This window comes from Anser anser (genome assembly GCF_964211835.1).
Source record: "Anser anser genome assembly, chromosome: 25".
In the NCBI taxonomy this organism is placed as follows: domain Eukaryota; kingdom Metazoa; phylum Chordata; class Aves; order Anseriformes; family Anatidae; genus Anser; species Anser anser.
The window spans coordinates 1,795,496-1,814,632 of NC_139746.1; the positions used below are offsets into that span (position 1 = coordinate 1,795,496).

A 19,137-nucleotide genomic window follows, 5' to 3' on the forward strand; every position below is an offset into this window, starting at 1 on the left:
CGGGGCACCATGGGAGTTGGAGTCCGCCGCGCGTTGCTGCGGGGGGACGCGGGGAGGGTGGGGGAGGCGGGAGGCCCGCGCGGGGCATCATGGGGGTTGTAGTTTGGGCGCGCGCCGCCATAGAGGGGTGCTGAGGCGGGGGAGGAAGGAGCGCGGCGCGGCCCTCCCGCCTCGGCGGAGCGGTTCGGCCCTCCGCACGGCCCCGGGGATCCGGGAGGGAGGCGGAAACCTCTCCGGACTACACCTCCCAGCAGACTTGGCGGCGGCGGCGGCGCTCCGCTCCCGGCCGCGGTGCATGGTGGGCCGGGAGCTCCAAAATGGACAACCCCCGCGAGGCGCCGGGTAGGGCCCGGGCCGCTCCTGGGGGCTCCCCCCGGCCTCGGGGGGCCGCGCCCCGCTGTGCCCCTGAGGGATCCGCGCCCCGGAGCGCCTCAGGCCCGGGGTCTGCCCTCAGGGCCCCGCCCGGCCCCCCCCCGGCAGCTAATGCGCCGCGCCCAGCGCTAATTGCCCCCCTTCTTCTCCTTTTCCCCCCTCTCCAGGGAAGGCCAGCCGCTGGTTCGGCGTCTCGCAGTCCAAATCGGCCAAGACGACCGCGAACATCCTGCAGCAGGAGGAGCTGATAGCGCAGAAGAAGAGGGAGATCGAGGCCCGCCTGGAGCAGCAGGAGAGGCAGAACTCCCTGCGCATCCGGCAGCTGCCCCTCTTCGGAGAGTGCGTGAGGGGAGCGGTGCGGCTGGGGGGCGGCAGAAGGTGGGTGCCAGATAAAACGGGAGGGCAGTTCTGCAAAGATCTTGTGCTGGGAGGCAAGCACTGACGAGGATGAAGCTGATAATTGAAGGGTGAAACGTTGGGATTGGCCTCACCGGCTCCTTCGGTTTAACTGATCTCCCCAGGTTTTTCAGGTGCTGATGTTAACAGACAAGCCCTGACAACAAACATTTTTAACCTAGTGCTATTATGTTTTCCCTATGCTTCTTAATGGCTACTTTTTTTGCAATTGTAACTCTCTAAGAGTTAGCACAATCCATGGTTAAACGCCTACCTAGAGTTCCTGAAAGCACAACAGCAGAACCCTGCAAGTAGAAATCTTGTTTCAATGTGGTAACAAGGGAGTCTGGTGGGAACCAGAGGTAAATGCCCCGAGCAGCAAGCTGAATGCTTCTTGTGCTTTTGAGAAGCTAGGTGTGGTCTCAAAATAAGAGAGATTAGGGATCGCTGGCACTTATCTTATTTTCTGTCTGAAATAAATGTGTATAAGCGGACTGGGGTGTACCATCACCTGCTTTTCTTTTTCTATTTAGAGATGACGGTGCTGACAACGAAGCCTCTGTTTCCAACAAGTTTGTTAATGATGGCAGTTTCCTCCAGCAGTTTCTCAAGCTGCAGAAGGAAAAGTCGAGTGCTGGTAGGTCGACTTCTGAGCAACAGGCCTTCCTTCTCGTGATGATCCCAGCTTTGTGTGATCTGCCTTCGTGTATGTTTCCTTTAGAAATCCTGCTATGAGCTGTTACCAGTATGAGTAAGTTCTAAAGCAACAATGACCCCTTTAAATTTGGATCGAAGTCTTTCTTTGGGATGTGATAGGGATGTCTGTATTTCTTTCAACCTATAGGTGCTGTAAAGATGAGCATCTTCTAGCTTGAATCTTACTTTGTAGAAATCATCGTAGCTTTCACTTAGTTATGCGGCTTTTCCCAGTCAATGTCTTTAACTTACTCTGAAAATAACAGCCTGTTGCAGCTGTGTCACTGCTTGACTTGTTATTTGTAACCTGCTGAGATGAAAACAGTAAGAATGCCCAGGAATTATTTTCCCCCTCATTCTTTTCTAAGAACCTCCCCAAAGTTCTACTAATAACTCGTCAAACGCTTCTGCACCAAACGTTGGGAAGAAACCTATGCTGTTTGGGAAGCGCCCCGGTCAGGTCCTGAGCAGCATGCTGCAGCAAGCGAAGAACTACTCCCATTCCAAACAGACCCCAGTCGTTAACCGCCTCAGTGTGTTTCAGTCACCAGATGAAGATGAGGAGGAAGATTATGAGCAGTGGTTGGAAATTAAAGGTAAATAACACCTTGTATTACGTTGTTTGTTTTGGGGTTCAGGTTCACTTCCCCTAGTGATACCAGTTGAGTTTTAGAAGGTTTTTTATCCTCGTTTTTTATCCAGCCTGAGCTTGGTGTGGGAGATAGGCCACTCACCATAGTTAGGCTGGGTCTGGTTTGTGCCTGGGGAGATCATTTTCTCTGAGTTACCAAGTCAAACAGCATGTAACCTTCTGTGAAAATAAGGTGAGAGAATATATTCTGCTCTTAATGGAGCTCGATAATTATTACAGAGCTCGATAAGAATTCTGCTTTTTATACAGTTGAATTCATTAATGGCTAGTGCTGAGATACCTTGAAAAAGATGTAAGTGTAATGTTTGTGTTTAATATGAAATTTTAGTTTTTTAAATGGTATGAGATGAAAAGTCCTGAGTTTAGGAGTGGTTGTGTAAGGGGAAAAATGCATGTATAAGTGAATAAAACTAAGTGTACTAAATACTAACACATATACTAAATGAAAGGCACAAAAGTACAATCGGTTAAAATCAAAGTTCCTGCCTCTTCCCAAAGTCTCACTAGAAAATCTCACCTCAAAAGTCTCAAATCTTAAGCAGGATATAAAATCAATGCTGAATATTACAGCACTTAAATAACCGTGTGTCTGTGAATAACCTAGGCTAGGAAGCCAGAAGGCAGATTTGGTTAATAATCTGAATTTCACACGGACTTATTAATCAAGTATAAAATTAGATTGGAGCAGCTAAATAAGTCACACTGAGCTTTGTGTCACGATGCATTTCATTACATGTTTACGTGTAAGGTCTAGCTATTGCTGGTGGGATTTATAAAAGCGTAATCTTAGCGAGTCTGAACCCAAGCATAAAATGCACTGCGGGAACGTGATAAATAGCTGCTGGCTGCAGAGGGTGACGGCAGAACACGGACCCTGGGTTCCAAGTAGTCTAGAGCAGTGCAGAAACCTCTGCTCCTATGTGCTCTGTGTTCAGTGGCCTACCCAAAACGTTGTTGTCTAGACGAATGTCTGTGTTTAGTTTCCATCAAATGTGTCCTACATCAGCTCTGTAATAACTGTCAGTGCTGGTGGGTTCCTTTCTTGGCGCAGAAGCCAAAATACAGTTTCTTGGAGACTGAGCTCTCATCTCCAATGGGATTCCCTCCAAGTGAGGGATGGGACATGGGCATGTGCCAGTAGGAAGAACTATATGCTCCAGCTACACAAGCTGTCCCTGCTGTCTTGGTACAGAACGATGTCTTGGGAACTGGAATTTGTAATCTTCAGTAATGTGGTTGGGGTTTTGTATTTAAAAAACCCCATTCCTTCCCACCGTGTGTTTTGTGTGGAGTAGAATTGTCAGAAGCAAATTACGTTGCGACTGAAGTTGCGCCCTAAACTGCGGTGAGCCAATTTTTAGGCTTTTCCTTGTAGGAAGGATTTAGTCAGAATATTAGCTTCCTAGCAGGGGAGGGCAGAGGCTGACTGTAACCTAAAGATTGTGATTTGTACAGCTGTGTAAGACCGGATCCCCCATTTCATCCTTTTTCTTCCCGTTCCCGTTCTACTTTTGTCTGTCGCCGTGGTTCTTAGAAGTAATGTACCTGTTGCCTGTTTGGTGTGTGAGTTGAACCCCAGTACTGACAGCCTGCTTAAAGTTTTGCCCCCAGAGGATGCGGAGACCCGCCAAGTGGTGGAAAAGCTGGCTAGGTTCGTGGCTGAAGGGGGACCAGAGTTAGAGAAGGTCGCTATGGAAGACTACAAGGATAACCCAGCTTTTTCGTAAGTGTGGTGCTAACCTGTCTGCCAAAGCAGAACGCTCCCTCTTTGTAGGAGGAAGAACATCAGCCTTGTACACGTAGCTCTCATGAGCGCTTCTGGTTTAATTATCGTTAGGTGGATCTGAGCGCTGTTGCAAGTAATTGCTTCTGGTTTATAGATGGGGGAAACTGAGGCAGCAAGCAATGCTGTGGTGGTGCTGCAGACACAGATCAGACGGTTAGGATATAGCCACGGGGATCTGGCTGCATGCACAGCACCTAGCCTGTGGGGACACCGGTCTGGTTCTTGGGACTGATCCTGTCTCCTCTGCCATTGATACGCTGTGTGGCTGAGGACAGAGGGTCCCCTCTTACATGAAAAGGAGAGACTTACTTATTTTTCTTTGTGAAGTAACACAAAACATTTGGGTACAAGTCTTTAGGTTAGAGCTATGTATATTTATATGTGCTAAAGACTTTGTAACCCACAGTTTAAGCGCATTCTGAGTAATTTATTTTGTTCTCTCTAGTTCTGAGGTGTTTGCATCCCTAGGGTATCAGTGTTGTTTTTTTTACAGTCATTGCTGATGCATGTTTTTTTGCTGTTTTTCCTTCATCTCCACCTTAGGTTTTTACATGATAAGAACAGCAGAGAATTCCTTTACTACAGAAAGAAAGTGGCAGAGATAAGAAAAGAGAATCAAAGTTCTCAGGCATCCTCTTCTCAGAAAGGTAATTAAGACTGTGATCCGGAGAATACTCTATGAATTACAGAAGTTATGTTTGTTTTCTTCGCTCTCTCTGTAATTGTATGTAAGCTCTGTCCTGGAAACAGTGAGAATGGATATTTGGCTGGCTGCCTGCCTGTAAATAAAATTTCAAAATCAAAGGAGATGGTGACCTATGGCATCAAACTCTGTTGCCAAGATGTTTTTTTTCCCCAAGCCCACAGCATTCTATACCACGTTCTGTGTGAAAGGCTCTTGAAAGAGATTTGCATTGTATTTCTCCAAAATACTTAAAGTGAGCTAAAATGATTCACCATTATGTGTGATCTGGAAAGTCTTTCAGTCCTAAAAATGCACCAAGGAAAAGTGCTTATTCTTGTATGTTGTTTGACTTGTTATCAATGAAAAGGTTTCTTTGAACGTAATCCTCGCTTCTGCTGCCATTTCCCTATCTAAAGCTTTTACGTTCTGCTTGAGACACAAACCCTTAAATAAGGGACTGTGATTCCAGGTGGGAAAACAGCAGCTGTGGGTGGTCTGCCAGCAGGCAGGTGTTGCGGGCAGTGGAACCAGGTTAACTCTGTTAGGAGACAAAAACTGTTGTGGGTGAAGCGTGGTCTGCGGGCTGGGCATTTATTGCTTCCAGTCCAGCCTCTGTTTTGGGCTTGCCATGTGGCCCTGGCAAATCACTCGGCCTCTCTGTGTCAGCTTCCTTTGCTGTGGAAGGCAGCATTGATGCAATTTAGCTGTCATGCTGATGAGTTAACGGCTCAAACAAATCTTGGCGTAATAGACTGTAGGCTGAAGGAGCTTGTTACCAATATCAACTGGCTGATACAACAGTTTAGAAGCTAAGCAGTATTATCCATACTTTACAGGTGTGGAATATTGAAGCAAGGAAAAGTTATGACTTATCCGTGGCTTATAATCATGTCTTCTGCCTCCTGGTCCTGTGCCAGCACACTGGAGTACTGGCACTGGTACTGTGCAGGTAGCAAATGTCATATAAGGCTGTCAAGGCTAAATAACATATTTGCCTGGCTCCTTATAAACATCAAATATGCTTGAAATATTAACAGCCTGAGCCTTCTCTGTGCCTTTGGACTAAGGCTGCAGTGGTCACCTCTTCCAGGTGAGGATTGGGACTGTTTCACAGAGTTTCCTCTGTCCTACAGCCCTCCCCTAAAATGGCCAGCAGATGTGTAGTGACAGTCGGTGCAAATGGGATTACTTTTGTTGTTAGTTTGCCACTTTTTCTTCCCATTTGCTCCTGTGGACTTCAGTGGCAAAGCCTTTAATGAGAAATAATTGCTAGTACTGAGATTTAATACTATGGAAAAGTACGTGACGTGAGGAAGAAACAAACTTCCTCTGCAGTAGAGAGAAAAGAGTGTCCATCTTTGGAGACAAAAGCTGGTTTGTCTGTTAATCTGCTCTCATCTAGCTCCTGGCACAGAGGACGGTGATGTGTGAATGGGCACTCCTCTGGTTACAGATTTATTGTACAACCGTAATGCACTATCATGTTCTTGTGATATAAACTCTGTTTATGTTTAATATTTCTAAAAATTAAACTCGACCTTTTGCCCTTATTCTGCTCTTGGGGTTCTTAGAACAGATAGGCTTTGACTGTTGCTTGTGTGAGTTGGGCCCAGTACTGACAGCCTGCTTAAAGTTTCACCCCCAGAGGACGAAGAGACAAAGAACTGTGCTGAGAAACTGGCCAGGTTCATAGCGGACGGGGGTCCCGAGGTGGAAGCTATTGCCTTGCAGAACAACCGCGAGAACCATGCTTTCAGGTAAAGGAAGAAGCCTGCTGCTGAGTGTGGTGTGTAGGCTTGGATGTTGGTTTTTTATTGTTTTCCAAAGGGGAAATGATAGACAAGCTTGGAAGTCTGAAGTTACAAGGACAACGCAGTTTGATACTTTTGCAGTCTGAAGTTTCACAATTTAAAGCAAGGCACAGAGAGAGAGGAATCAGTTTGTTTTCTCCACAGTTAATTTACGGCTTGCTCCCCTCCCAGTCTGCTTGCTGTTGCAACGTACTGGTATAATTCTAACCTTTAAACCGTTCCCTAGAAGTGGGTTCTGTTGTGTTCCCCCATCCACCACTCCTACTGCTGTTGCCCAATTAATCTCCTGGGTTGCTCTTTACGCAGCATCCTCACCAACGCGCAGGTAGTAGTCCTTCACCATTAGGTCCCCCTTTGGAATATCGTTTTTACCACATCAGATGTGAATCGCTCCCTTCAGCGCTTACTGGCAGCTGTTTAATGGCTCCCTTTGGTGTCATCCTTGTTTCATTTTTCTGCTCTTACAAACAATTTGGTGTGTTCTCTGGGAGGGAAGTGGGGCTCAGGAAGCCTTATTTTGTTGCTGATATTTTGGCATTTTATTGGCTGCCTTCTGGCCCCCTTGGGTAGTCCCCTTGTGTTGTGAATTACCTCCGACAGATGTGCTAATATTTGAGCTGCATCATTATTTACTTTAAAACACCACCACGATCCCACCTGAGCACGGTCAAGTTAAACACTACCTCCTCTGCTAAGGTCTCATCAGATTTGCCATGCACAGGGCCCTGTCTTGCCCTCTGCTTGGTCCTGAATCAGTCCCTAATGCTGTTATTCAAATGGAGGGATGCAAGATCAAATTTAGTGCATTTTAAAATGTCAGAGTTCTGCTTGTGTTTGCCTGTAGCTGCTGTGCAGCGATAAATGGAGAGACCTGTTGTCTCCTACGTCTTCTTGTAGGAGCAGGCATTGTCCTGAGGAGAGGATGTATCAAGTATTAAACTGGTCCTCTCCAAAAAGAAGATTGCAGAGGTGTTAGGAATAGACAAAGTTTCTGCGTGAAGTGTTTGAAGGGAGCCCAAAAATATATATTTGTAATAAACATGAGTGTATTGAATTTTTTATTTATTTTTTTTTTTACATTGCTGCTAGACTGAAGATTGTTCATGTTCTTCCCACAGAGACTAAGGAGCTTTATTTTACCCAAAAGGTCAGAGATGCCTATTTCTGGAAGGGGTAGCAACTAAAGCAGTGTTTTTTTTTTTTCTGGTTATGAGGGAACAGAAGGAGCAGTCATGGTATAATTAAGCAGGCTGTTAATGTCTACACCTCTAGCCTGAATAGAGGGCTGGGAGCAGTTTCTTCAGGCAGTGGTTTGGCATTCTTCTTGGCAAGACATGAATGTTTGTTTTCTTCTGTGAACTGAAATCCAACATGTTGTGGTGCCCTTGCAGTTTTTCCAGACGTGTATTGGAAGGCCAGTGTGTTCTGGGGGAGGACCTCGCATTTCCACAAGCGTACCGAGATCCTTTTCAGTACCATGTGTTTATTTGGCACCATAAATAGCTGTGGTTTGCTCACGAATGGGAAGTACGCTTCTGGATCCCAAAGGCTTGCAGTCTACCTTGTAAAGCACGTGGGACCCTGCAGTACGTGCACGCACACACAGGATGGTGCTGGAGAGCAAGGAAGGGTGCGGGAGGGCTAGCTGTGCAAGAACATTGCAGGAAAGAGAAGACCTGACCTAACTGTGCCACATCCAACCCCTGGATATGACCGTTACATCCAAATGTCCTTTTTTTTCTTCCCCCCGTAGGTTTTTATATGAGCCAAACAGCAAAGGCTACAAGTATTACCGGCAGAAACTGGAGGAGTTCCGTAAGGCCAAAACCAGCACTGCGAGTGCCCCCGTGCCTGCGGAGTCCAGCCTGAAAAGGAAGAGCAGTCCTGAGGCATCGCCGTCACCCCTCTCTTTATCATCCTTGCCTTTGCCCGTGCCCTCCCCTTTGCCTTTACCTCTGCCCTTACCCTTGCCCGTGCCCTCCCCTCTGCCCCTGCCAGTGCCCTTGCCGGTGCCGTCCCCGTTGCCCTTGCCAGTGCCCCCACCGCTGCCCGTGCCCTTGCCCATGCCTTCGCCGTTGCCCTCACCTTCACCATCCTCCTCCTCAACTCTGCCTAACGAGACGGCTACAACCACTGCTGCACCGACAGCTACGGCCGCCGCTACGGGCACCACGAAAAAGAAGCGGAAGAGCAGGTGGGGGCCGGAGGAGGACAAGGTTGAGTTGCCCCTCCCGCAGCTGATCCAGCAGCTGGATTCTCCCTCCCCTCTTTCAGGTTAGTGGCTCTGTATCTTGGGTTAATTAACTGTTTTTCCTGGGGGGTGCGTTCTGCCTTAGCCCAGCTGGCTTTGTAAACAGAAAATCCAGCGAGTCTATCTCTTGTTGTAATCTCCTTGGTCGCCAGCCCCCTATCTTTCAGCTGGGTCCAGCAGCTAACTCTCCCTGTGTGGAAACCCAGATAAACCACTTTATCTCTCTGACACCAGGGATTGGATCTTATCGTTCTTCAGCTATCTGTAAAACCCTGCTGTGCTATAGCTCATTAGAGCCTCAGCCTCTACACTATTTAGGGCTATTTCACTTCAGGAAGAGTGTCTGTCAGAAAACAAATATCAAAGCTGAACTGTGCTTATTCCCCATGGTAGGATAAAACCCCTGGGCAGCACTTCCATCTCGCTCTAACTGATCAGAAGGCTAAATGGGAATAGCTGCTCCCTGAGTGCTGGCAAACACGAGTCTTACTCCCCGTTCCAATTTATACCCATTTCAGTTCATTTGATTACAGGCAGGGTTCACAGTCCTCTTCCAGTGGTGAGGCTGATGCCCCTGTTGCTTCACCTGCCAAGTGCACCCAGGGGGTGCAGCCCTGTTCAAGTGCTGGAAGATAATTCTTCCAGTCTAGGCACTTGCAGCGAGCTCTCAGAGATTGAACTCTTGTGGCCCATCTGTGCATGTGCGGGTAGGTAATTAGGCAGACAGTTAGAGATGCATACAAAACTTGAGTCATCCAAGGACAACAGGTGAGTGCAGACATTTAAGACGGCGCCTTTGAATCCTTTGCCCAATTAGCGTGGTATGGGGAAAGGATGTGAGAAGGAGAAAGAAAAGATGCGAGATAAGGCAGTCGGTGTTGGCAAACTGAGTGAATTAATAGCGCAGCATTAGAGTCGCAGGAGAAATAATAAGTACCTGTCTAAATAAGGACCTTTTTCAAAGAGCAATCACAGAACGGATGAAGTGGGGCAAGTAATAGAAAACAAGGTATAATTTCCAGAGCTGCAGGGTGAGACCACACGCAGTTTTCAACACGTGGTCAGTCTGTAGAATTCACTGCTCCAGCAAGTCAGTGGGTCTTCTGCTTTGGCTGGGTTATAGAGGGCATAGTCTCTCAACCTTTTAATAGCTTTGATTATTAGGCTTGGATAAGGTGTAGGGTTGGCTGTATATGCCACGGAGTCTGTAGGCTCTGCAGAGAGGTCAGGAAGGAAGCGCTCAATCTCCTCATCCAGCACTTCAAATGTAGATGAAGAGAAGTTCCTACATCATTTGGCTTTCTGATCATAGCCCTATGCAGAATTCTTACCTATACGTCTTGTATGTACAGGACAAGATACTGACCTGGATAGCTCGTTCATTTGACCTTGAATTGCTGCTTGTAGTAATCCAGAAATCAGATATGAAAGTCTTATTTCGTACCTCTAGAGTAATTTCTTTTTTCTTGCAGACAGTAATGAAGCTTAGATGATGAAGCTGGGCAGGCGCTATCAAAACAAGCATCAGATTCCATCTTAATGCCTCCTGCTGCAGTGAGGGCCTGCAAGAGTATCCGTGTGCTCGTTCCAGCATGCTTCCTGCTGAAATCTCCCCTGGCTCTTTTAGTCTTCTCTTAATTAGACAGGGACATGCTAGCTGTGCTCGTGCTCACTTTCTACAGGGCTCTGTGTCAAGTAGGAGAAAAGGACGGCAAACAATTTGCCAGGCATAACAAATCAACCATTAATGCACTGTTAATGCTCTGTAGGGGGAAGGATTTTTCTTTATTGGTTCAGATGGACTAATCCCTTTCTAGAATTAACATCTTCAACCTGAGAGGTGAAGAAAATTCCAAATTGCACCCCTAGTCCTCTGGAAGGTTAGTTGCACAATACGTTTTGGTACCTAAATATCTACATCTTAGTCCTTTATCCTTAGCAATTGTTCTGGATTTAGTGGAGGGCTGTTCTGATTCCTCTCATATCCTCTTAGTAATAGATCAGTATCGCGGAGAGGAGAAAATGTAGTCCTTTTGGACAGAAACAAGGCTCTTCTTTTATTGATATCAAAACGCTTAACTGCATATATGCTGCAGGGGCTATAATGTCTAAAAAGCTGAACAGAGCACAGATATTGTGATTAGTGGATTCTGTGGACTAATGGGATACTATAGGCTGTCATTAGAATATTCTGAAACTTAATATTGGACCGATTTGCATCTGATTATTTTTAATTAAGATCTTTAAGCTGTAGGACAACAACTCAGGCACTTTTTTATTGGAATTTCTTCTGCTGTTCTTAAAGGACATTTGCTTCAGTTGTAACAGGCTCCTCTTTGGGCATGTGGGAAAGGGATAAACCTTCAGGTAGTCTTCTGCCAATGCTGCAGATAGACTGCACCATTAACCCTGTAGGCAAAGCTGATGTCATTCAAGGGAAAAATATACTTTTCCCAAACCTGCTGAACAGGAGGCTGAGAAGCAGCTTCGTATCTTCTGCGTATTGTTGCCTGGTGTAAGGAACTTATAAATCTCATTATCTATTTTTATGCAAATACATTGACATCTTATTTATAAACAGTTTTTCTTCTTTTATCTTCAAATGTAGACTTAAGGCAGAGCCTTGCTTTTTCCGTCAACTCTTCCTGTATTGTGATGCTCTGGGCCAAGACTACAAAAATATCCCCCAGAGCTAAATTTCTGCAGTGACTCTTTCAGCATCATCTCAGCACAAAGTCTGCAAGGTACCAGAGCAGTCAGACGAACCAGATGTAGTTTTAGCACAGGAAGCAGCAGTGGCATATGCTTTCTGGGGTGTAAAAGAAGATGCTACAGTCTCACCTCTCTCCTTTAAGGTGGTTATATATGCTGGCGAGCTACCAGCTTGTAGGGCCTCTAGAGCCATGCCTGGCTCTTAGCCTGAGTGTTTATGCAATTCAGAATGAAGCCAAAGAGCTGCTGACCTCTGTGAAGGGCAGAGTCTTCCTCGGTGCATTCAGAGAAAGCTTTCCCATGCCCTGAGACAGGAGGTGAATCTCTGACTAGGGCTGATGCTGAAGTGCCCCAGTCTCACATAACGTTTGGGGATGGATTCTTCTTTGTAGTGGGTTTTACATGGAATAGCGTAGTGTGTTCATCAAAACTGTCTCTAAATGTCGCTGCTCTCTGAGACCGAAATCAGGCTCTTTTTCAGTAGTAGATAGGTCTATTTTTCTATTTGCTCTTATTTCCTGGGAGCTGAAAGTGCTTATCCTAGCACCAAACCTGGTGCAACACCACTTATTGCTTCCTTGCTCTCAGAAAACCTCTTGCAGTGTTTTACATAACTCTTCCTGCAGAGTTGACTGACGGTGCTAGTGCGAATGTGCAGAGGCTCTGGCTGTGCGAGGGAGGCTGGATGTGCTGTTTCATGTTCTCCTTGGGAGGCTGGAGTTAAGGAAGCCACTTCCCAATTGTGGCACGCTCGGCCAAAAGCATGCGGGAAAGGAGGGGGACGAGAGTGCTCAGATCAATTGCCCTGGGTGAGAATAAGAGGAAGGGAGAAGACGACCCCTGGGGCCTAATTAGCATGCTGTGTAGACATTTGGTGTCATGAACAATGATCCTATTATTATTGGGCTTCATAATTAATAGATAATGAATAATTAATGAAGCATCATTTAACTGTAGTCTGGACTTACATTCAAATTGAGGTTTTTGCAGTCATTAGGAGGAAATTCTTTTCCTGGTGTTGAAAAATGCAACGTGCTTTCAAGTGTGGTTGTGTCTCTTCTTTTAATCCCTTAAATATTTAACCGTTGGAATCTTAATTCTGAGGTGCGTTAGAGGGGAGCTGCCAGCTCTGCTAGATATATATGAACCACAATTGCAAGGCAATCTCCATTGTAAATCTCTTTTTTGCAGCCCCAGCAATGTTTATATTACTCTTTTTCATGGTGCAGCAATTACAGATAGGCTTCCTTTCTGTTCCCTCCCCTCTCTTTCCTTTAGCTTGTGCTTTGAACTTGGTGTCGTGTGGTCATTTTAAATCAGCGGGTTTCCTGCCCAGATAATCATAATATCTTATTTCAGGGTTTACCTGATACAGCAGCAAAAGTCACTCCGAAGGAGGAGCTTCCAAATGGGATGCTGCAGGAAAAGGAGGATACATCAGTGGGATTGTCGAGCAGAGACTTAAAATGTCCCCTCTTTGAAACCAGTGGCGACATCCCTAGCAATACTCTTCTTGAGCCTGTAGATTAGAAACTAAAATCTCCTTGGGGAATGGTAACTTCCAAAGCAGCATAATGCTCATGTCTTTATTCTAATGTGGTCATTTTGCTTTTCATTTTGAATGAAGTTGCTGTTTACATAGTAATCAGCAGACACTTACGTGCGCAGATTGAACAATATGGTGACAGGCTCAGATCTCCTCGTGCCTCAATTCTGAATAATTAAGTATCGCTCTTTGCAGTGGCTTGGGTGCATGAGGAAGCCTTAGGAGGAGAATTAAGATGAAAGGAGCAATAATTTTTAAAGCGTGTCATAGCAGATTGCCATGCAGCGTGACCTCTGGGGATGTGAGACGTGGGTTGCCAGCCTGCTGGTGTGAGCCCTGGGCTGTGGTAAGGGATTGCTCCGAGCTGGCTGGCGAGGGCAGTGCGAGCCAGGGGCTTTCCTACCTCTTTTAAGTCCTTCCAGGTGGTTGTTCTACAGCGAAGTGTCTGAATGCAGGAACCATGAAATGGGTCTGGAACTTCACGAGGGGGTCTCGAGGAATGGTTTCACTGGCCTCAGCGGCTGTCTCAGATCTTTGAAAGTCTTTTTTACGTGTGCTTATTTCAGTTCAGGACCTCAAGGGTCTTGGTTATGAAAAAGGGAAACCGGTTGGCTTGGTGGGTGTGACAGAGCTCTCCGAGGCCCAGAAGAAACAGCTGAAGGAGCAGCAGGAGGTAATGCCCTGAAGATACTTCCAAAATCGTTCGTGTACCTGCATATTGTGCTGCAGCGTGGCAGAGTTAGATGGGAAGATGGAGGTGGAGATAGCAAGGAAAGTTTTCCAGTGGCCCACAAATAAATCTCTAGGATTTGTGCTGAATGTCTAAGAGTCATGTGATGCTGCAGTCAGCAGAAATATCTTAGAGGACTTTGGGGAATACGAATTAAGCCAGCCAATTGCTGTGCTACCAAACTAAAACCCAAAATCTATAAGGTCTGGTGTGTCACGTCTGCAGCTGGTTATGTATTGCTTTAGCAGTGGGGAGAAGGTGAGGGGATATGTGCAGGCTGGGGCGGAGTGGGAGCAGAATTGGCTTTTGCTGGAACATCAGGGGGGTGTTCAAACTGGGGGGGTGATACGATGGCAGCTTTAATATCCAGGTGCCTCTCGGAGGACCCAGCACGTAGTGCTCCTGTTTGATCTGAGAAGCGAGCGGATCAGATCAAGCAGCAGCGCTGCCCGTTGGGACCTGTAGTTGTCATAACCTGTGTTCTGAATGGCAGCTGAGGCAGGCGTGGGCTCTACCCCCGAATTGTGTGCCTCTGTGGCAGGCTTTGCTGCCTATAAACCGGTTTGTCTCTGTTTCTCTTCCCCTAGATGCAGCAGATGTACGACATGATCATGAAGCACAAGCAAGCCATGCAGGAAATGCAGATGATGTGGGAGAAGGCGATTCAGCAGCACCAGCATGGCTACGACAGTGACGAAGAGGTAGACAGCGAGCTGGGAACGTGGGAGCATCAGCTTCGACGCATGGAGATGGACAAGACGCGAGGTGTGTGGGGAGCTGCCAGGCAAACACCTTGCTTGCTCTGCAGTTGTACAGAGGCCTCCAGGGGGAGATGTCTGAGATCATGTTGTTAGCATGGGAGTTACAGGGGTCACTTTTTCACTGGTCCATGCCGTGGCTTCCCTCCCTGTTGAGTGGAGATAATAACAGTCTGTTCCTGTGAGGCTTTATGCTTCATAAACTCTCTGAAATTTCGAGTCAAAGAACGCCGCGTTACTGCTGTTTTCTCTTTGTTTCTCGGGCAGAGTGGGCTGAGCAGCTGACCCAGATGGGCAGAGGGAAGCATTTCATCGGAGACTTTCTTCCACCGGATGAGCTGGAGAAATTCATGGAGACGTTCAAGGCATTGAAGGTGAAATAGCAGAGATTTCACAGGGCAGTGGCAATGCTTCCTATTTGTCCTGCAGCAATAAGAGAGAGACCTCGAGCACGTTTAGCCCTTTGTCAGAGCAGTTAGCTACCTTGCTGCTTTGAGGTGCTTCACTGAGAGCCCTGTTATTTCTGTAGGAAACAAGGGGTTAGTTGTTTGCTCTTTGCAGAGAAACAGATGTGGTAGAGAACAGACTATTGGGACAGTATTTGGGAGTTAGCTGAAACTAGAGACAAACCTCTACAACTACCCCCCATTTGTCTGCCGTTCCTGTTTAAGATAAGCAGTGGCTGACACCAAGCAAGGAAAATTTGAGTTTTTATCCGGGCAATTGTACTAAAGCAAAAGCATAAAGCACACAAAAAGCTTATGTTAAGTACTTCATACCTGCCAGTTCTTCCTAAACTGTAGAACTTCTTGATGCTGGCATCCGTGATAATGTTTTCTTGTAACTGGCATGGGTTCTGACGTTCCCTGGAGATCCTGGTTTTATATAAGAACCGTATCTGAAACTTGATCCAGTGAGCAACTTTAAATTCAAGGAGCTGAATGTGTCTCAGCTTAATCTCACAGTAGCATTCCCTGCTTCTTGCAGATTATGTTGTAGGGCATGCATGGCTGTGCAGTGCTTTATTATTTACCTGTTCTCTGTGGTGGTACAGAAATGGAGTCCCAAGAAATCATGCTAGTTATTAACTGTCAGAACCACCCTAGCATCCAGTAGCAGAAGCTGGTTTCTCCCTCTTTTGACCCACAAAGATAGGCATATACGTGCATAAACAAAATAGCCAACTCTGCGTTTTGTCTCTCTGCAGGAAGGACGTGAACCAGATTATTCTGAATACAAAGAGTTCAAACTGACTGTGGAAAACATAGGTTATCAAATGCTAATGAAGATGGGCTGGAAGGAAGGCGAGGGACTTGGCTCAGATGGACAGGGGATTAAAAACCCAGTCAGCAAGTAAGAGTTCTTCTACTATTGATTTAGTCCTTTCCTCTTAGGCTGATAATTGATGCTCCTACCCTAGCCTACTGGAAGCAGCTGCAGTGAATGTGACTGCAATTCATCACTTGAACGGAATATGGAATCCTCACAGCAAAGGAGAAAAATCGTTTCTGATTTATTTGGGGTTCCCTCCCCACAAGGACTGGGTTTGTTACTGTGTCTCAGGCAGGAGGTCTGATCTGAGCCAGTGTTTTGTTTCAAATCTCAATTTGCATAGTGTGTTTTTCTTAGTTGCCTTCTCTTCAGTTTCCCCATCTATAAAATGAAGATAACACCCGTCTGTACCTCACCTCTCAGAGGGCATGTCTTTAAAGTCATAAATTTAAATATTAAAGAACATGCCTTTTGCATCTGAACACTCTTGATGCCTGCTAGCTAGTCCCTGGTGTACTGTGGATGGAAGGCGTTTACCAATATATGCTACTGATAGACCTGCGTTTGAAAAATAGCATAGTCCATAGCAGAGAGCTTTCTGTGTGATCATGCAGCTCTCTTGATGTCACTTTTTTGCACAGAAGTTTACTGATTTGATCACATTTTATATATAAAAAAATCTTTGGGAGAGTTCCATCCAAAAATAGGTTAGAACGTCTTTTTAGATGGATCGTCTGGTGGTAGCATGTGCTGAACTTCAAAACCAGTGGCAGGAAATGCTCTGAATTATTTTTTAGCATTAGATCCTTTTATAAATAACAGTTGTTTGTTTACTGCACAACATAAAGTAAATCTACAAAGCGCTTCTGCTCCTCTTTTGCAAGAAGATCTCTCTGGCAGCATGCTTATTTGTTCAGAGAAGACCTGTGATAAAAGATCACTGTGATCAAAACAGCAAGGCTTTAAAACAACAGAAGGAAGGCAGCTCCTGACCATGGTTGAACAAGGGTGGTGATTTGCTTGGGCTCTACCATCTCTGATGTTCGCAGGACTGACAAGAAGGTTCGAATGGAGATGGAAATGGGCTGTTTCCAATTTTGGACTGTTCTGGAGTAAAGGAATGGGAGGCAGGCACGTTGTTAACAGTTCTGTCTACCTCCAGTCACTGAGGTACAAAACCAGCGCCTTCAGTTACCGAAGGTTAGCCTGCCAGTCAGAGCATCATTCAGTAGGGAGGCATCCAAAGCACAGGCAGTATTTCTGTTCCAGCTCTAAAAGTTTAAGCAAATACATGTTGACACTACTGCTTCCATCTAACAACAGCAAGCATCATTGATCTGGAAGGGCAACGCAGAAACGTGGCAAATACAATAATCTGCTCAGTATTACCTGTCGGTCTCGATGCGGTGCTCTGTGCGATGATGCCCAGTGCTCCCTGACGCTTGTTCTCTGAGCTCCAACAGCAGGAGGCAGACGGTATTTTCGGTGAGTGGGAAGGTGATCACGTTTGCTTACCTCGGAAGCTTTCTTCCCTTTTTCCAAACAGGGGGACTACTGCTGTGGATGGAGCTGGTTTTGGCATCGATCGTCCTGCAGAGCTAACCAAGGAGGATGATGAGTACGAGGCATTCCGTAAACGAATGATGCTTGCCTACCGGTTCCGACCAAATCCACTGGTAAGGTGTCCCAGACAAGCCGAAGTGACAAATCCTTTGAGGAATTGTGCATATCTTATAAGGGTGGGAGTGTTCCTAGTACGTAACCAAGTGAGCAAATGCTGTGAAAGTTTCTTTGATTCATTCTCATTTTGAATCAACTTGTCGTTAGCCAAACATACACAGATGCACAGTTTTCCTTATGTGATTTTTTTAATACAAAAGTTGCTGGCTTTAGTTTTCTCTGGTACTACTAAGTATAGATGCTGCACACAAAGGAAGCAGATGGGTCGTCCACGAATCCGTGGCTTATTTTGAATAATTGTTTTCCTGATTGGAGAAGGCTTTCAGGTTTGCATTTGCCTTTACTTCAGCATGCCAGCACACCTAGAAAACTACGTTTGTAACTTTTGATGGGAAATCTGAGGTTTCGCTGTCAGAAATGTCACGTTTCAGTGGCTTTTTCAGATAATTAAGCTCAAATGCTCATTGTTCTGTGAAGACAGCAATTTTGATTAATTTTCTCTTGTTACTCCCCGCAGAACAATCCACGACGACCTTACTACTGAGAATGTTTTTGGGACAATGTATTTTCAAAACAATTGTAATTTTACTGTGAAACGTTATGAAACTACGTTATCATTCTCTTATTTGCTAATATCGTAAAACTTTTTGAAGTCACAATACCATCTTTCACCCAGAAGAACAGCCTGCGAGCCCACTCACTGCACACTCGAGTGTCATGACAACCGTGTTGTAACAAGGCCTGGATGGGATTCAGGAAGGGTGATAGAGCAGGTGAGAAGGGAGATTTTTACACGGTGCCCTGCTGAGTGGAAGGGTAGCACCAAAGATACCGATAGGAATAGTTCAGGGACTCCATTTGTATATAGTTGAGTGCCATGTTACTTACAAGGAATGCATTTTTTGCCTAACGGCAGGTCCTCTGTTGTTCAGATAACGCAGCTTGTGCTGCTCTTTTTTTGTTTTGTTTTTTTTTATTGCAAATATGACAACCAACCCAACTCTTGGGGCTATTGTTCAGTCTTTATTCCCTGACAAACTGGGTTCTGATGGTGTCATGAAGCCTGAAGTACAGTCTGACCTCCAACTGACATTGCAAAACCAGTGCCTAGTTGTTTTACCTCTGTCCTGTGGAAGAAGAGGTGTGGATCAGTGCACGGAGCATTGACTGCAAGGGTTGAGGAGCGCAGGGGATGTTCATTCAACTTCAGAGGCGACAGCCTCTTGGTTTCTTGAACACTAAGTTCACCCACAGCTTCTTAGCAAAACGAGAGACTCGCTAACACTGTGCGTGGATGTGGGTGATGAAGAACCAAGCCTTCGAACGCAGCTTATCAAAGGCCATTTGCATTTTGTTGTCCTATGAAACTCCTCTACAAGTACAGATTTTCTTCATTCAACCTGTAAATAAAATAAAACTCACTTGTTCCTTAGTTTTAATCACTGAATTACTGGAAAGAGCGGTCTTGCCTTGGGTTTTTGGAGGCTAAGGACTATTCTAGATTTCTTTCCTTCCAAACATCCTAGATGAAAAATTAAGTTTTGGGTTGGGGGAGGCGTTTGTTTTTCCTCAGTCCAACTACTTGGCATGTGGTTCTCTCTTTGTTAACTTTCCTTAACATCGTAGAGTCAAGGGCTTGGCTTTCAATAAAAACATTTGAAACCATACATTCGGTAGGGGTTCATTGTGGGGAAAATGGAAGTGTGAAACGGAAATGCATGGAGCTGGGCTGGCCGCTGGGGAGGCCCCACGTGCCCTCCTTACGCTTTGTGCATGGGGAGGTTGCACTC

The 19,137-nt window shown here is 45.9% G+C and overlaps 1 protein-coding gene across 1 annotated transcript; it reads left to right on the plus strand.

The window, feature by feature from the left end:
• Positions 1–85: 85 nt before the first annotated feature.
• On the plus strand, positions 86–19,012 carry SUGP1 (SURP and G-patch domain containing 1). The gene is made up of 14 exons (XM_083811102.1): positions 86–342; positions 540–711; positions 1,302–1,405; positions 1,833–2,060; positions 3,716–3,839; positions 4,446–4,549; positions 6,221–6,344; positions 8,152–8,672; positions 13,474–13,580; positions 14,225–14,402; positions 14,663–14,769; positions 15,603–15,748; positions 17,214–17,343; positions 17,865–19,012. The coding sequence occupies exons 1-14, from the start codon at positions 318–320 to the stop codon at positions 17,889–17,891; spliced, it is 2,097 nt and encodes a 698-aa protein (XP_083667228.1). The 5' UTR covers positions 86–317; the 3' UTR covers positions 17,892–19,012.
• Positions 19,013–19,137: the final 125 nt, after the last annotated feature.

Coding starts and splice junctions, on each gene's coding strand:
- SUGP1 (XM_083811102.1), top strand. CDS start 318: ATGGACAACCCCCGCGAGGCGCCGG. Junction 712..1,301: donor CAGCTGCCCCTCTTCGGAGA/GTGCGTGAGGGG, acceptor TTTTCTATTTAG/AGATGACGGTGCTGACAACG. Junction 6,345..8,151: donor CGCGAGAACCATGCTTTCAG/GTAAAGGAAGAA, acceptor TTCCCCCCGTAG/GTTTTTATATGAGCCAAACA.